Source organism: Passer montanus, unplaced genomic scaffold (assembly GCF_014805655.1).
Source record: "Passer montanus isolate IOZ18808 unplaced genomic scaffold, ASM1480565v1 scaffold81, whole genome shotgun sequence".
Lineage (NCBI taxonomy): Eukaryota > Metazoa > Chordata > Aves > Passeriformes > Passeridae > Passer > Passer montanus.
Window position 1 is genome coordinate 1,347,136 of NW_024373368.1, and position 15,499 is coordinate 1,362,634.

Here is a 15,499-nt window from a genome sequence, read left to right on the forward strand (position 1 = left end):
CCCTGGCCGGCGGGCGGGCGGCCGGGCTCCTCGGGGGCCGGGGGCACCGGCACGGCCGGGGCGGGAGCCGGGGCCGGAGCCTCAGGGCGTGGGGCGAGCGCGGGGCTGGGGCAGCGGCCCTCGGGAGGCGGCTCCAGAGGCGGCGGTGTCACCTGAGGACGGGGGTCTTTAGGCACCACAGGCTCAAGTATTGGGTCTTTGCTGCTGTCCTGGCTCTTCTCTTGGCTCCTTTCTAGTCCTGATATTTTGGGGACAGCGGGGCCCCTAGCACCAGGGTCGTCATTGTCAGCAAGTGCGCCAACTCCCACCTCTTTATCTGCAACAACAACAACAGAGAGAGAAAATGGTTAAACGCGACACAGACAACCCAACCCAAAGCCACTGCTGGGCCACTCACACTCCGAGTGGGCAGCTCCATTTTGTTTCCATCAAGAACCATCCAGGCGAACATGAAACTGAATCAAATCCACCTGCCCCAGTAACTCTCCTCAAAAAAAAACACGTGGCAGAGAAGGCAGACCCTGTTCAGCGCTGCTGTTCTCCATCATTGTTGCTCATCGTCACTCCCTCATGAGGGAACAAGCTGAGGGAACTGACCCTCCAAGGGAGACAACACCACATGAGCTCCGTGCTTCTCACTGAATGGGGAACGTTGGAAAAGATCTTTAAGACCACCACGTTCAATCCCTCACTATGTTCACCACTAAATCATGTCCTCAAGTACCACATCCACATGTTTTCTGAACAGGGTTGTTGACTGAACCACTGCCCTGGGCAGCTGTGCCAGTGTCTGAGCACCCTTCCATGGGGAAATTCCTGCTGATGTCCACCCTGAGCCTGCCCTGGCCCAGCCTGAGGCCGTTCCCTCTCCTCCTGTCCCTGTTCCCTGGCAGCACAGCCCGACCCCCCGGCTGTCCCCTCCTGTCAGGAGCTGTGCAGAGCCACAAGGGCCCCCTGAGCCTCCTTTGCTCCAGGCTGAGCCCCTTCCCAGCTCCCTCAGCTGCTCCTGGGGCTCCAGACTCCTTCCCATGACACAAGATCTGAACTTCAGAACGCACCCTAGCAGCAGCCCAGGCTTTTTTGGTTTGGATGATCATGGAGAGACTTACTTCTATTTCCCAACTCTTTAATAATAATGAATATAATAAAATTACAATTATATTCATTATTATTAATTTTTAACATCCGTACATTGGAGTTTTGCTGACTGTTGCTCCACAGCAATTTCCCATTGGAACTGCTCCCCAAACCTTCTGCCATTGTGGCTCTGATCCATGGCACCCCTTGGAACAAATCTGGGGGAATGTTGCTGACCCAAGACTGAGAAAGGTTCAAGGCAGGTGGGGGATCATTTAGGGCCCATTTAGGGCCATATTGCACAACTGCTTGGAACAGCTGGACTTACACCTTCATCAACTACAGAAACACTGCCCAAGGAAAATATGCAAGGTTTGAAGGGGCTTTGGACAAGCTCAGAATTTAAAAAGTGTCCAGTGTTCTAACTAACCCTGAGACAAGACAACCTTACTCCTCCTTCTGCCAGTTTTAAGGGGTAAAATTACTAAATGCATAATGAAAGAATATCCATTCAGAGAAAATTGTTGACAGGTCCTTTGTGCAAACTCTGAACTAAAAGAGTGAAATTCAGAGGATGGGGAATGAACTCTTCCAGCCCATGGTCTGGGCACATGTTTGCCAACCATCACATCCCTGGGGCCAGCCTGGCAGCCATGTGTCACAAACATGGCATCATTTGGGTTTAATTTCATTAACAGATCAAAAATAAACCACACCAGGACATGCTCAATAAGTGTTTTACAGGCCCAGTGCAAGGGTAAACAGCCTGGCAAAGCAGAGGATTTTCATAGGTTGTAGACAGGAGGTGGGGAAAAAGGGGACAAAGGGAGGTAAAGAGGAGAAAAAGGAAGCAAGAAAGAGGAGGAAAAGGTAAATAGGCTTATATGATGAGGACCTTCTTCAATCACTCCTGGAATATCTGTAACAGGCACAGAGGCTTCTCCATCAACTTGGATGGGACGATTATGAGGGCAAGAGTGGGACTCCAGAGGGATAAAAACAATTACTCTGCCATATGCCCAAGGTCTATCTCACTGCAATAAACTGCAGGTTCTAGGTAAAGGAAACTTTGCTTCCATTAACTCTTTGGATCAATCTTCTTTGATCAAACACTATTACAAGTTAGAATGTTATCGATGCCAGGCGACCCCAATGTAGGGAATAATGTGCTCTGACACATTTCACATGTGCAGAACAACAGGAGAAGCAAGTAGAGATAGGAATTGTTTTCTCTCCTCTGAGCTTCTCATTGCCTTCCCAGGAAAAATCCTGGGAGAGAGTATTATGTCTCTCTCTTTTCAGAGAATGTGAATACCACAGAATGTGATCCACACATGTGTTAAGGCAGGTCCCCCAGGAGGAGAGAAATGAGCAACAGTTTGTTCAGGAAGAGGTGGATCTATGTTCCCAGTCCTTATGGGTGTAGGAGTTACAAGTTTTTGGGTTTGAGTTTTTTTACATAATGGCTTTGAGGACTCAGGCTTGTCACCAGCAATGCCTTACTACATAGCTCTAGCAGGTGGTCTGGAAATCCTGCAGAGGTGATACTTCCAAACCTGTAGAGAACACCTTGCTCTTAGTGCATTCATTAAATCATTTCCTTTAGCCTCTCTCATGTGTCACTTTTATTCAGCACAGCTCAGTGCTGGGATCTGCTCCTCCTCCCTGGGAGAAAAGGGCTGGGAATGCCCCTGTCTCCTGGGTGTTCCCTGCTGCTGCTCACACCCCCACTGCACCGCCCTGAGTGCCACCCCTGTGAGTCTGCCTTGGGAGATGCTGCCTGCAGTAAAAGAAATGTTATTCCCAGTCTCCCAGCAGCCATGCCTGTGGGTTCTGTGTCTCCTGAGTGACACCAGTGCACCCACACTGTGCCCCAGCCCAGCTGTGCAGGAGTCCCAGCACACACAGCCCTGCCTGCTGATAACCATGATGGATAAATCAGAACCTATTCTCCAGCCCACTGCATCTATTTGGGGAGTTGAAATCCCCCCTCAGTGATAAACGCCACCAATCACAGGTTTCATGAGGAGGGCTCCAGTCCTCATCAGCAGCACTTCAAGGTTACACAGACAAGATTGCTCTTTTCCTACCCTGCCTGGCTCAGTGCAAAAACTCTGGGGGGAACAACCCTTAATGTCACTATGACACTGACAACCCAACTTTCTGAGACTGTTTATCATCAGAGGAATTCATCTCCACCCAACAGCTAAGCAAGCACCAAGCTAACTCCATTTGCTGGCTGTCTCCACACTCTGCTTTGGATAAACTGGAATTACTGCACTGGGATTCATTCAGGAGAGCAGTGACTGTGATGTAACTTCCATGCTGACACAGGCTCCCCTTTTTCCACTAGGTTGATACTGCATCCACCAACAGCCAATCTTGCACTGAAAAAGGAATAAAGCTGGAATTTGATGCTGAGGACTGAGGGACATGGGCATTTCCCAGACAGGAAATGCAGCTTTCACTATCTTCCATTCCTGTACCCTTTGATGTGCCTTAAATCTCAAATTCCTCTGTTTTTCACTCAAACACACAAACTCAAGACACAGAACTCCAGTCCCCTCCATGTGACCCTGCTGTCATCAGGGACCAGGGAGCAGCCAAGGCCACCCTGGGGACACCTGTAGGTAACCCAAGTGACTCAGGTGACCCAGAGAGACTCTGCACCGGGGAGGGCCAGCAAACACTTCTCTCTGGAGACATGGATTTGTGTAATAAATACAGGCAATATGCAGCTTTCCATCACTGCCTCTCTTCCTAATGTGCAAAGCACTAAAGTCTGACCCAAACTCTGCATTCTGGCTCCTGTGTCCCATCTGCATGGTCCCAAAGAGGCAAAGGTTGGCCAGGAGTGGCCATTGGGAACATCACAGCCACAGGAACAGCCCAGCTGCTCTCCACTGACAAAAAAGCCCTCTTGGAATTGCCAGATGTGACATTCCCAGAGAATCATCCATGCAGAACCCTCTCATCGTGCCTGGCCAAGGTGTTTGCAGATGGGTCCAGGAGCACCAAAGAGCACAGGAGGTGCCAGGAGCCAGCACAGGGTGTGCCATGGCCACCCCAGCCTGGCCAGTCCTGAGTGCCCCGGGCATCCTGGCCCTGGGGAATGAAATGAAATCCCCTCAGGGACACTGCTGCAGGGCCATGTCAAACTCACAGTGGCCAAACTTCTTTCCCAAAGATAAAATCATCCAACTTTTCCGTGTCCAGGTGTGAGACAGCAGGTCTGGATGCCATCCAGAAAGGAGGCTGTACCATATCCTGTCACTCCCCCTCCTGCCTGCATCCAGATTCAGCCTCCACTCCTGGCCTCGGGCAACTTCAGAGATCAACTCAGAACCAGCACTAAATTTTCCACTTTCCTGAGAGGAAAGTTTAGGATTAAGTTCCAAGTTCTTACTGCACAAGTGGGAAAATTATAGGAGTTTTCAGTGTTCTGCAGCATTATCTTTGGGACTGAGCATTCAGCCTGCCAAAGAAATATTTTATCCCATAAATTAATTTAAAAACAGTATTAATTTTCTTTCACTGCTTTGGTAAGTTGAACTCTTAACAACACTGTATCTGCCTAACTCAAATTTTCTCCAAACTTCTTAATGCAAGATAAAAACCCCAGATCTTTCAAACCCGTTTTCTCCAGCTTTACCCTGGATAAGTGGGGAGTTGGTACAAACTGTCACAACCACTACAAACCCCCAGGACATCTCTGGAGTCCTGGAATGCATCTACCCCACAGACCACCAGCTCTTCACAAGCACTTCACAAGGCTTGAAATAATGAATCGACTGCAGCCCTGATTGTCCATTTCATATTGATTGGACCTTGGTCAGGGCAGTATCTGGATGGGGAAGGCAGGTGCCAGGAGCTGCTCCTGCCAGGAGGGAGGAGGCTGTGGGTGCAGCAGCCAACACACATCAAACAGGCCCCAGAGCAGCTCAGCTGTTGTACTGGATACACATAATTTGCTAAAAACAATTCCTCATTTTTAGCACACAGTCATCTTTCATCCTAATTTCCAAGGACACTAACAAAGCATTTGATTATGCAAATGAAGAACATGCCTTCAAAAGCACAGCTCCTTGCAGCTCTGTCATCTGCTGATAGCAATTACTCCATAGTGAGCAGGTATTTAGCACAAATGAACACCAAGGCTGGTGACACACTTTGTACTTAATTATAAAACAGAGAAGAAAATCATTCAGGACAAAAGATTTTGCTACCTCCTGTTAAAAATGTTTATCCTCTGCACTGAAAGGGATTTAATTGTCAACATTGAAGTTGCAGATCAATGAAAAGAAGCACTTAGTGGGATTGCACAAGATGCTGATAATTCTTCAGTCATTGAGCTGCTTCTGGCCTTGATTTGAGAGTGCAGAACTCTCCAATGCTGCACATGAAACCATTTATTTAATCCAGCTGTTAAAGAGAACACTCTCCATAAATGTAACTCCTGTAGCTGTACACTGGGAGCATATGACAGCACTCATCTCATTTTTTTTAAAGCACTTCTTGATTTAGTACAAAGGAGTGGGGTAAAGCTTTCTAGAGGGAAAGAAAGAAGGGAATATCCAAACACTTGTCTGTCAGGAATCCTGGCACTTCAGTAAATAAGAAGGAACTGCAGACAGGTGTAACACCCTCACAGACCCTGCAAGAACTCAATCCTGCTTCATCACACACAGCCGAAGGTTTATTTCCAATAAAATCTCTTGACTTCCTAACCCATCCATCTGGGAATCAATAAATGACATCATTAACTACACAGCCTCGAAGTATTCCACAGCCAGGTCCTGAGGGATGACTGAAGGGGCTCCCAAATGGGCTGGAAAACTTCCCAGCTGGGAAGTGATGCTGACAAAATCACTGGGGAATATTCTTTACTCATAATGGGTTTGTCATCAAAGAGTTTCACCTTCCTGTTTCAAATCTGCATTTTAATCAAAGACATTTAGGTTTTGTCATGGCAATCCTTCTAAATCACACCCAGACACCCAGAAACACAGAAAACCCTTGTGGGGTCAGGCTGGGCTTCCTACCCCTCCAGGACCAGCAGAAGGCTTTTCCCAAGCTGGTGCACAAACCTTGGAGCCAGGATACAAATCCCATCTGCCCGGCCATGAGCTGTGCTCCTGATCTCTGCTCAAAACTGCCTTAGACCCAAACACCTGGGAGTTTCTGCCAGGATTCTCTGGAATTGTGGCAAAAACCAGGGGCTTTTTATGCACCTAAATCTCAAGAGTTATAGAATTCCAGAATGAGTTGGGTTGGGAGGGACATTAAAGCCCATCCAGTGCCACCCCTGCCATGGGCAGGGACACCTTCCACTGTCCCAGGCTGCTCCCAGCCCTGTCCAGCCTGGCCTTGGGCACTGCCAGGGATCCAGGGGCAGCCCCAGCTGCTCTGGGCACCCTGTGCCAGGGCCTGCCCACCCTCCCAGGGTGGAACTTCTCCCCAATATCCCATCCATCCCTGCCCTCTGGCAGTGGGAAGCCATTCCCCTTGTCCTGTCCCTCCACCCCTTTCTCCAAAGCCCTTCTCTGCCTTCCTCTCTTCTCTTTAAACTGTTACAAGAGCACCCTGTCACCCCTCAGAGGGCAGAGCAGAAGGGTGGGAGTGCACTTCAAACCTACCCAGAGTAAATGAGGTGACACTACAAACAATAACCAATTAAAACCAGAAAACACTGCAAAGCTGGATAATTTTCTCCAATTACCAATAGGAACATCACCTCAGCACTGTGTTAACCCCATCAGAGGACAAGGGGAAGAAAATATCTTGAGTTTATCCATTGCCCCTCCTACTTATTGATTTGCCTTGGCTACCGATCCACAATATTCCCTGAAATGCCCATGACATCTGCTCATTCCACTTGTGTGTGACAGGATTACTTGAATGAGCTTGAACAAAACCAGCTTTCAAAAGCAGCCTGAAAGGTATAACCCTGTGAACACTGATCGAATGTAACCTGACAGCTCAGTTTAATACACCAAGGACCACAAAGATGTGTGTGATATGTTTATACAGCAAAATAACACATCTATTCCCCCTGAGAGGTGTCACCCCCCCAGCTCACCAGCCACACAGCCCTGGTTCCTCTGTGAATTTTTCTTTACAGCCAAAGAATTTCTGATTTTAAAGGCATGATGCCAATATAAGCAGAGAGCTTAAAACAACTTGCTAACACTACGATGAAGCTGAGCACGACCATGAGAATTCCCATTTTCAATTACAACTATTTAAGTTCAAAGAAACTTTGCTGAGCTTCCACATCCCAGCTCCCCCATCAGGGTCACTTTACACTGTTCTCATGCTTGGCACTACTTTCCTTGAGTTTCCAACGCTGCAGAGAAAAAGACTGATGTCAGAGAATGACAGAGTCGTTAAGGTGGGAAAATCTCTCTATTTTCCTTGAGTTTCCAATGCTGCAGAGAAAAAGATGTCAGAGAATGACAGAGTCGTTAAGGTTGGAAAATCTCTCTAAGATCAGTGAGTCCAACCCTGCCAAGGCCACCACAAACCCATGTCCCCACATGCCAGATCTGGAGACCTTTTAACTCCTTCCAGGGCTGGTGACTCCACCACTACCCTGAGCAACTGTGCCAGGGCTTATCCAGCCCTCTGCTCCAACTGCCCAGGAAGGATTCTTCTGGTCTGAGTTGTACCAACAAGTGCAGAAATGAGATTTTACTGTTTCTGGTCAACAAATTGTCACATTAAATGTGTTAATTACATGTGTCCAGTAACACCCAGCTCTTTGCAAATTGTCTGAATTTCTTGGCACCTGAAAGCAAAATTCAAGCAAAGGTACAAAGTCAGCGTGATTGTTCTTGTGAGCCACTCTTCACTCCTGAGGCAGACATCTTCAGGGAAGCTCCAACTGAGGTGTTCGATCCCAGAGTCACGGATCCTCTGTGCCCTGCCCACACAGATCACTAAAAACACCCTGCAAAAGTGCCTTTGCACATCACCACGAGCAGGGCTCACCTTCAGGACACACCAGCTGACCTGTCCACAGAGAACACAGCAGGGTGGTTTTGTTATGAAGGAGGAGCTGTCTGAGAGCCTGAGCACATCCTAAACACAGCAGCAGGGATGAACACCAGACCCACAGCCAACACAGCACCTCAGCTCAGCTCAGCCCACAGACTCACTCATAACTGGAATATCCACAATAAATGGCAAGCAATGAAGATTAAAGTCAGATGTGCCCCACACTGTCCCTGGGATGTGGTTAATGAGCTGGCAGGACACAGGACTGTCACAGCAGTGTCCCACAGGCAAGAGCACACCAGCATCGGGGTGTGATGTCTGAAGCTGAGGCTGGCCCCAAACGTGGGGTTTTTCTATCCAAACTGGAATCATTAGCCGGTGTATGATTCATAATAGCATTTGAAAAATGTCCTGTGCTCCTCACTTCAATTTTGATTCATGTTGTGCCTTGCTGCTGAGGCTAATTCTTATCCAGCAATGGTGAATCCAAAGCCTCCAGCCTCAAAAGCAGGACTGTGTGGTGTTGCCTCCATGTGACAGGGAACTGTAATTCTAAAAGGATTAAAAGTTTACCAGCACAGCCACGTAAAGCAGAAAATGAATTGTTCACTCTTCTCATCTCTGTTTGGAAATTAGATTACAGGCTCCAAGTGAGCTGAAATACAGAATGAGGCAAATCTTTGTGATTAGCTCACAGGTGGCCAGGGAGCCTTTCTGTGCCTGAAAGCCTGGCAGATTCCCATTAGCTGCAATAATAAAAGAATGTGTACTTATCCCTCAGCCCAAACCCTGCCCTGTGCTAGCTCGGCTACCTGCTGTGCTAATCCTCAGAGCCAACAGCATCACCCTCAGCTGGGAGCTCTGAAGTTTGCTCAGCTGTCAGTTGGGATATTTGGGGTTTGTGGCTCACCCCTGCCCAGCCATGGGGCCCCACTGCACCCTGAGCACTGGGAAGGGACTGGGGTGCTCACCCTGCCAGCCCCACGCTGGCAGCAGCTGCTTCCCAGCACTGAGAGCAAAGGCTCTTTATGCACCATTTGTACCATTCACCAGCACTGCTTCATGTTCCTGTTCTCTCTGCAGAAGGCACCCCTGAGTCTCAGCACAGCAAAACCCACCACATTTTAGCAGAAATCAGGAATCAGAGCTCACAAGTGATGCAGAGCATCAGTGGTCCATTCCATCTGGGATTTGCTCCTCACTCCTGCCAGCTGCAGATGCAGTGGGACAACAGGAGCCTCTCACTCAGCCACAGCCCACACACAAGGAAACCTTTCCAAGCCCTCCCAGCATGGTTCATAGAAGGAACCTTGAGGGCTTCTTCCTCTGGCAAATTGACATCCCACCTGGCAGAACTGTGATAACTTTTTTATTATTTCTGTAAACAGCTAATAGTCCTCTGAACCCTCCTAAGCTCTCTACCTTAACATTACCTTCCACCAGGGAGCTCTACAACTCAACTTACAATTTCCTTTTCTTCCTTTTATAGAATCACTGAACCATTAAAGTTGGAAAAGGCCTCCAGAGATCATCAAGTCCAACCTCTGACCCTGATGCACACTAAATCACACCACAAAGTGCTGCATCCTCTTGTCTTCTGAACCCTTCCAGGGATGGGGACTCCACCACTGCCCAGGGCAGCCTCTGCCAGTGTTTAACCACCCTTCCAGTGAAGCAATTTCTTCCTAATATCCAACCTGAACCTTCCTTGGAATATGTAAGGCAGGGAGATGAGAAGCTATCTCCTTATTCCCACAGTACAAAATTGCCAAAATATTTTAAGTTAATTTCATAACATTTCTTTTACATGAAAAATTTAAAAAAAAAAAAAAAACCAAAAAACTGTTGAACAGTGCTGTTGTGGACCAGGGCTTGAGGCCCCAAACCTTGGCCCAGCCCTTCCCTGATGTGGGGCTGTTTTATAAGCTGCTCTGGGGAAACAGTCGGAATTCAAAGCAACCTCCTCCCTCTTCATTTCCCTTTTTCTAAAAGCACCCTTTGCCTGATCGGGCAAAGCTGGCTTCCAACAGAGCTTCTGCTGGAAGAAATGCCTGGAGAGCTGCTCCTGTCCCTCACCCTGCACAGCAGCACCCACTGCAGGGCCTAAACCACCAAGGCTCAGTGCCAGAGCCTCCCTCAACTTACGCACGTATTTAACTGGATGTGAAGGGAGTCACCTCCTGATTAGGCAGCAGTGATTGTTTGATTTGGGGATTAATGTGACACAGACACCTGGGCTCAGAGGCACCAGCTGGTGCAGTGGCACTGCCAGGGCTTGGGGATGGACCTGCTCAGGATCTTCCAGTCAGGGCACCAAAGGTGCCCCCAGACCTCCCTGCTGGCTGCTGCTGCAGCCCCTGGCACCAGACTGGGGCACCGAGTGTCCTGCAGCTGGGGGAGGTGGTGGAACTCTCCCCAGGCCAGCACAGCGTGCCAGCTGTGTGCCAGAACCCCGGGCTGGGCCAGGCTGGAAGGGAGCGCAGAGGGTCCCTGGTGCCAGCTCCCAGCTCAGGCAGGGCCATCCCAGAGCACAGGGCACAGCATTGTGCCCAGAGGGCTCTGCAGGATCCCCGCTGAGGAGACTCCAGCCCCTCCCTGGGCAGCCTGTTCAGGGCTGGGCAGTGCCCAGGGCAGAAGTTCTGCCTCCTGGGCAGGGGCAGCTCCTGGGCTCCGGCCCTGCCCGTGGCTCTGGTGCCACTGCTGGGCCTGGAGCAGAGCCTGGGCCCTGCTCTGCCCTCCCTGCACACAGGGACAGCCAGGGCTGAGGGCCCCTCTCAGCTGGGGCTCCTCTCCAGCCTGAGCAGTCCCAGCTCCCTCAGCCTTCCAGCAAAGAATGAGCAGCCTGAAGGCTGTAAAAACTGCACACGAGGAATTCCCACTGTGTCTGGGTGACTGGTGTGGAGCGGGAAGAAGAAAACCTCCCAGCCATTGCACAGCCCCTCCTCTGGCTCCGTGCTCTGCAGAGCTGGCCTGGAATGCAATATCCCAACCTCTCCCACCCAGCACAGGTAACCTATCAATAGACATTTTACTGCTCAACTTTCATTTTCACCTCAACAGCTGAACAACTCACATTTCAATTTATTTTTCCCCTCTCTGTTGATCCTCTCCAAGCCCTTTCATCAGGGCACACATCTCTCCCTCCACGGGAGCACAGCTTGTGCTGAGCTCCCAGGCTCATGGGGGCACAGAGCGGGCTTTGCAGAGCTGGAGCAAAGGGAGCTGCTCCTGTCCTCCCACACCAGGGACAGCCTGACTCTCCTCTGTGCTCAGCGTGGCCTGCAGCACGCTGGGTCACAGAACCATGCAATGGGTCAGCTTGGAGGGACCTTAAAGCCTTCCCCCCCCTGCCATGGCAGGGACCCCTTCCACTGTCCCAGGCTGCTCCCAGCCCCATCCAGCCTGGCCTTGGCCACTGCCAGGGATCCAGGGGCAGCCACAGCTGCTCTGGGCACCCTGTGCCAGGGCCTGCCCACCCTGCCAGGGAACAATTCCTAATTCTCAATATCCCCCCTAAACCTACTCTCTTTCAGCTTAAAAGAAAAAAGGCAATTTCTGTAACAGTTTTGGTTTCCAAGAAGCAGAGGCAGGAGGAGACATCTAATCCTAACATCCTAAAATCCATGGGGCTGCAGGTGGCACTGTCCAACAGGAAGTTCAGTTCTCTATAAATTATGAATAGCCCCCACCTGTGGCATGAAATCTCCATCTTGGAGTGAAGGGAACCTTGACAAATAACATTTATTTAAGTTTAAGAAAAATACTTCAAAATTGAGGGAAAAAACCCGTAACTCCAGACACTTTCAGTTTTATAGTATTTTCAATTCTTTTCACAAAGGGAGGTAAAACTAAACCCAAGCGTTTACCGGGTGCTTGAAGACCAAATCAAGCACATATGATGTTTCAACAGCAGCCCAGTGAAATAATCAATAACCTCCAATTCCACTTATTGACTTTTGCACACCCTTGCAGGCATGAGACTCCAGATGAAGGCACTAGAATCACCAGATTGTTCAATTTGTTCTTGCTCAGATATTTCACACTGACATTTTTATGATGGTGTGTGGAAGCTTCTTTGAGAGAAGCTCTTTAAAGTCAGAGTGGACTTCAGCTCCCCAAATTCCTTCTTTTGCTTCATTTTGGGATCCAGGGTGGCTTAATGCATAATGGAAACATGAAGTATTTCCCTCTCTCTATTTTGTCCTCTCTTACAGCTTGAAGGAAGTTCAGGAAGAAAGACACCTTCTGTTTAATCATACCAGAATTACAGAAGATTGTACATCTATAAACTGCATTACCATGGGGGGAAAAGTGCCTTTGTGTGCCCCACAGTGTGGGACTGCCTTCCCTGACACACATCTTGTCTTTTTATGAGACTGTTTGGATAATATAATTCTGCACTCTCTAACAGCCACAATAACAACTTGTTTGGACCACTGTGAACCAGCAGGAGCTCATTAAGTCCTAGAGAATGTTTGCAGCTATTTTGGCACAGGTGTGATTTGTTATGACATGGGAAAGCTGCACTATTTCACCAGGTTTAATAGGTAATAGATATGCCCAAGCACATCCTTCTTGCAAGGCTACGAGGAGCTTTTAGCAATAACCCTTGAGGATGTGTTGGGCAAACTCATCTTGCAACATCTTCAAATATAGACAGAAAATTATGTGAACTATGGAAAATCACCGTGATTCAGGGACAGTGCACTAGACTAGAAGATTAAAGTTCTGCTCCAGCTCCCTCAAGATGCTGTTAGGTCAGTGCTTGGCCCTGTTTCCTTTTCCAGGATTTAGATGATGAGCTTTCCCAGGCAGGGGCTGGTGTAAAACCAAGAATCAGCTCTTGCTTAAGGCCTCTCTGTATTTGTTTCATGAGAATAATAATAAGGATTTTTTTAAAAGGTCAAATTCAAGCTTGGCAGAATGCCAGAACTCCTCACTGTGGTTCAAAGAAAGCATTTGAGTAAGTAAATGTAAGATAAAATAATTTATTTCCTTGCACTACTCCCTGTTGTGTTTGAGATGTTTGAGAAGTACCTCGCTGGGTTTTTTCCCTTTCCTGTGAAGCTGACATCCATGAGCTTTCAATAATCATGTCCTGAGCTCATGTACCTGGTTTGTCATGGGGCCCTGACAACCACTGATGTAATATATATATAATATATAATCCTTCCACAACATGCAGAAGGCTGAAACTGTACTGATCTCCAGTGCAACAAAGCAAATACAGAGAAAAGCAATATAAATACACAGAAAATCAATATAAATACGCAGAAAATACACAGAAAATCACACGGGCCCATTAATACTTAAGAAACTGCTGTGGCTCCACTCAATAGATCAGCCCAGTGTGAGACACACATGTGTGTGCACATACTTGCACACTTGTGCACAGGTACACACACAGCTGGGGCCATAGGCCCTGTGGGGAGGATTTATTTTAATTATTATCAAGACAAGGCTGTCAAATTGATTCTGGGGGAAGGAGGGAGGGCAGCACAAGCAAATGGTTCTGGCTGCAGGTCAGGACCCTCGCTTGCTCCTCACCCTCCACGTCTGGAGGGATCCAACCCCTCCTGCTCCCAGGAGATGCCAAGTCTGACATTTGTGTTGGAAACACTCCAGCACTCACTTCCAGTTTCCTAAAGTTTGTTTCTGAACAAGGGGGGGGAAAAAAAATTCCTGTTTAACGTTTACCAGTTACCACCAGTTTTACTGGAAACTGTTGAAAACATTTAACAGCTCATCCTCAGGAGGGGTGAGGTGGTGCCACCTCACATGCCACACATGAAGTGTTTTCCCTAAGTTACTCCTCTTCAAACAAGACTGAAAAATGAACTCGAGATACAAAATGAGTTTAGAGATAAACAGAAGGGTTTAGGAGACACAAAACTCTGTGGCCCTGGAAACAAGTACAGGAGGAGATCACAGAATCCTGGAATGAAGAAGTGGTTGGAAGGGACCTTAAAGCCCATCCAGTGCCACCCCTGCCATGGCAGGGACACCTTCCACTGTCCCAGGCTGCTCCAAGCCCTGTCCAGCCTGGCCTTGGGCACTGCCAGGGATCCAGGGCCTGCCCACCCTGCCAGGGAACAATTCCTAATTCCCACTATCCCATCCATCCCTTCCCTCTGGCAGTGGGAGCCATTCCCTGTGTCCTGTCCCTCCATCCCTTGTCAACAATCTCTCTCCAGCTCTCCTGTGTCTCCCTGTGAGGGAGGGCTCTGCTGGCACTGCTCAGCTTTGGGGACTCACAAGTGACCCCAGAAAAGCCCAGTGTGTGCCCCTTCCTCTCCCACACGACTCCATCCATTCCCTCCCTTCCTTCTTAAGGACAGAACAGCTCTATGGCCGTTTCACATCTCATTCCTGGACTCAAAATCCCTCTCCTTCCTCCTCCCAGCTCCACACACCATCAGGCTGGAGCTCCTTCTCCACAGAAGGTTTTTTTCCCTGGTGCCACCATGGCACAAACCTGCCCAGCAGGAGAATTTACTGGTCTAATCCCCCTCCTTCACAAGGACCAGATTAGCTCTAAATTAAACACTCTTGTTCCTTAAATTTCCTCCTTGTCACGATGCCATGGGACGGTCTTAATCCTGCAGAGAGCCTGAGGACATCCTGATGCCGCCCCATGAAGACAAAAAGCAGCTCACAACGCCAGGGTGAAGCCGAGGTGTTAACCAGTGCCCAGCCTGGGATGTGCCTGCAGCAGGGCCGGTGGCTGCAGCTGGCATTCGCTGAGTGACACCCCCTGCTCTGGAAGGACTGTGACACACTTGTGCAAGTATCAGCTGCAGAGAAATCAGCTCAGCCTGTGATTCAGCCACAGGAGCCCAGGGTAATGAATCCAGCCACACTGGCCGGGCTGGGCCCTCTGCAGCAGCCCGTGGCCACCAGAGGCAGCTCCACAGAGCACCCCAAACCACGGCCTGTGCCAGGGGAAGGGCTGCCAAAGGGGCCGGGGTGCTGCCGCAGAGGTGATGGCTCCTCCTCAGAGGGGACTCTGGCCTGGCAGAGCCCACAGCACAGCTGCAGCCCAGCCTCCCCCTCCTCTCCAGGCTGCCAGGATCAGAGCTGCTCTCACCAAACAGAAAGTAAAAATCTCCCTAAGCTTGAATGAAACAGTAAAGTGCTGCTCCCAGCCAAAGACCAGAGCACATTTATGAAGCGACTGATCTTCTTTTCACCCACAAGCCTGGAGAGGTCACAGGCCCTTTGCTGGACCCTGGTAAAACCCACAGTGGCCCATCCAGCCTGGATCACCTCTGCTCTGCTCCACACAGCCAGGAACACTGCAAGGCACTCCTGTCCAAGCCCCTGTGGCCAGCACAGCCCTGCAGAGATCCATCCCTGGCTCACAGGGACCAGCAGGATCTGCTGGAGGAGGGCAGGACACGTCACTCCCTGCACACAAACCCTCTCT

The 15,499-nt window shown here is 49.4% G+C and overlaps 1 protein-coding gene across 1 annotated transcript in view; it reads right to left on the reverse strand.

The window, feature by feature from the left end:
* The window catches only part of AUTS2 (activator of transcription and developmental regulator AUTS2), a 773,887-nt gene that overhangs the window by 27,956 nt on the left and 730,432 nt on the right, over positions 1 to 15,499 (reverse strand). Inside the window, exon 7 of the mRNA XM_039732931.1 lies at positions 48 to 316. Coding sequence (XP_039588865.1) covers positions 48 to 316 — 269 coding nt within the window. The remainder of the gene's footprint in view (positions 1 to 47; positions 317 to 15,499) is intronic.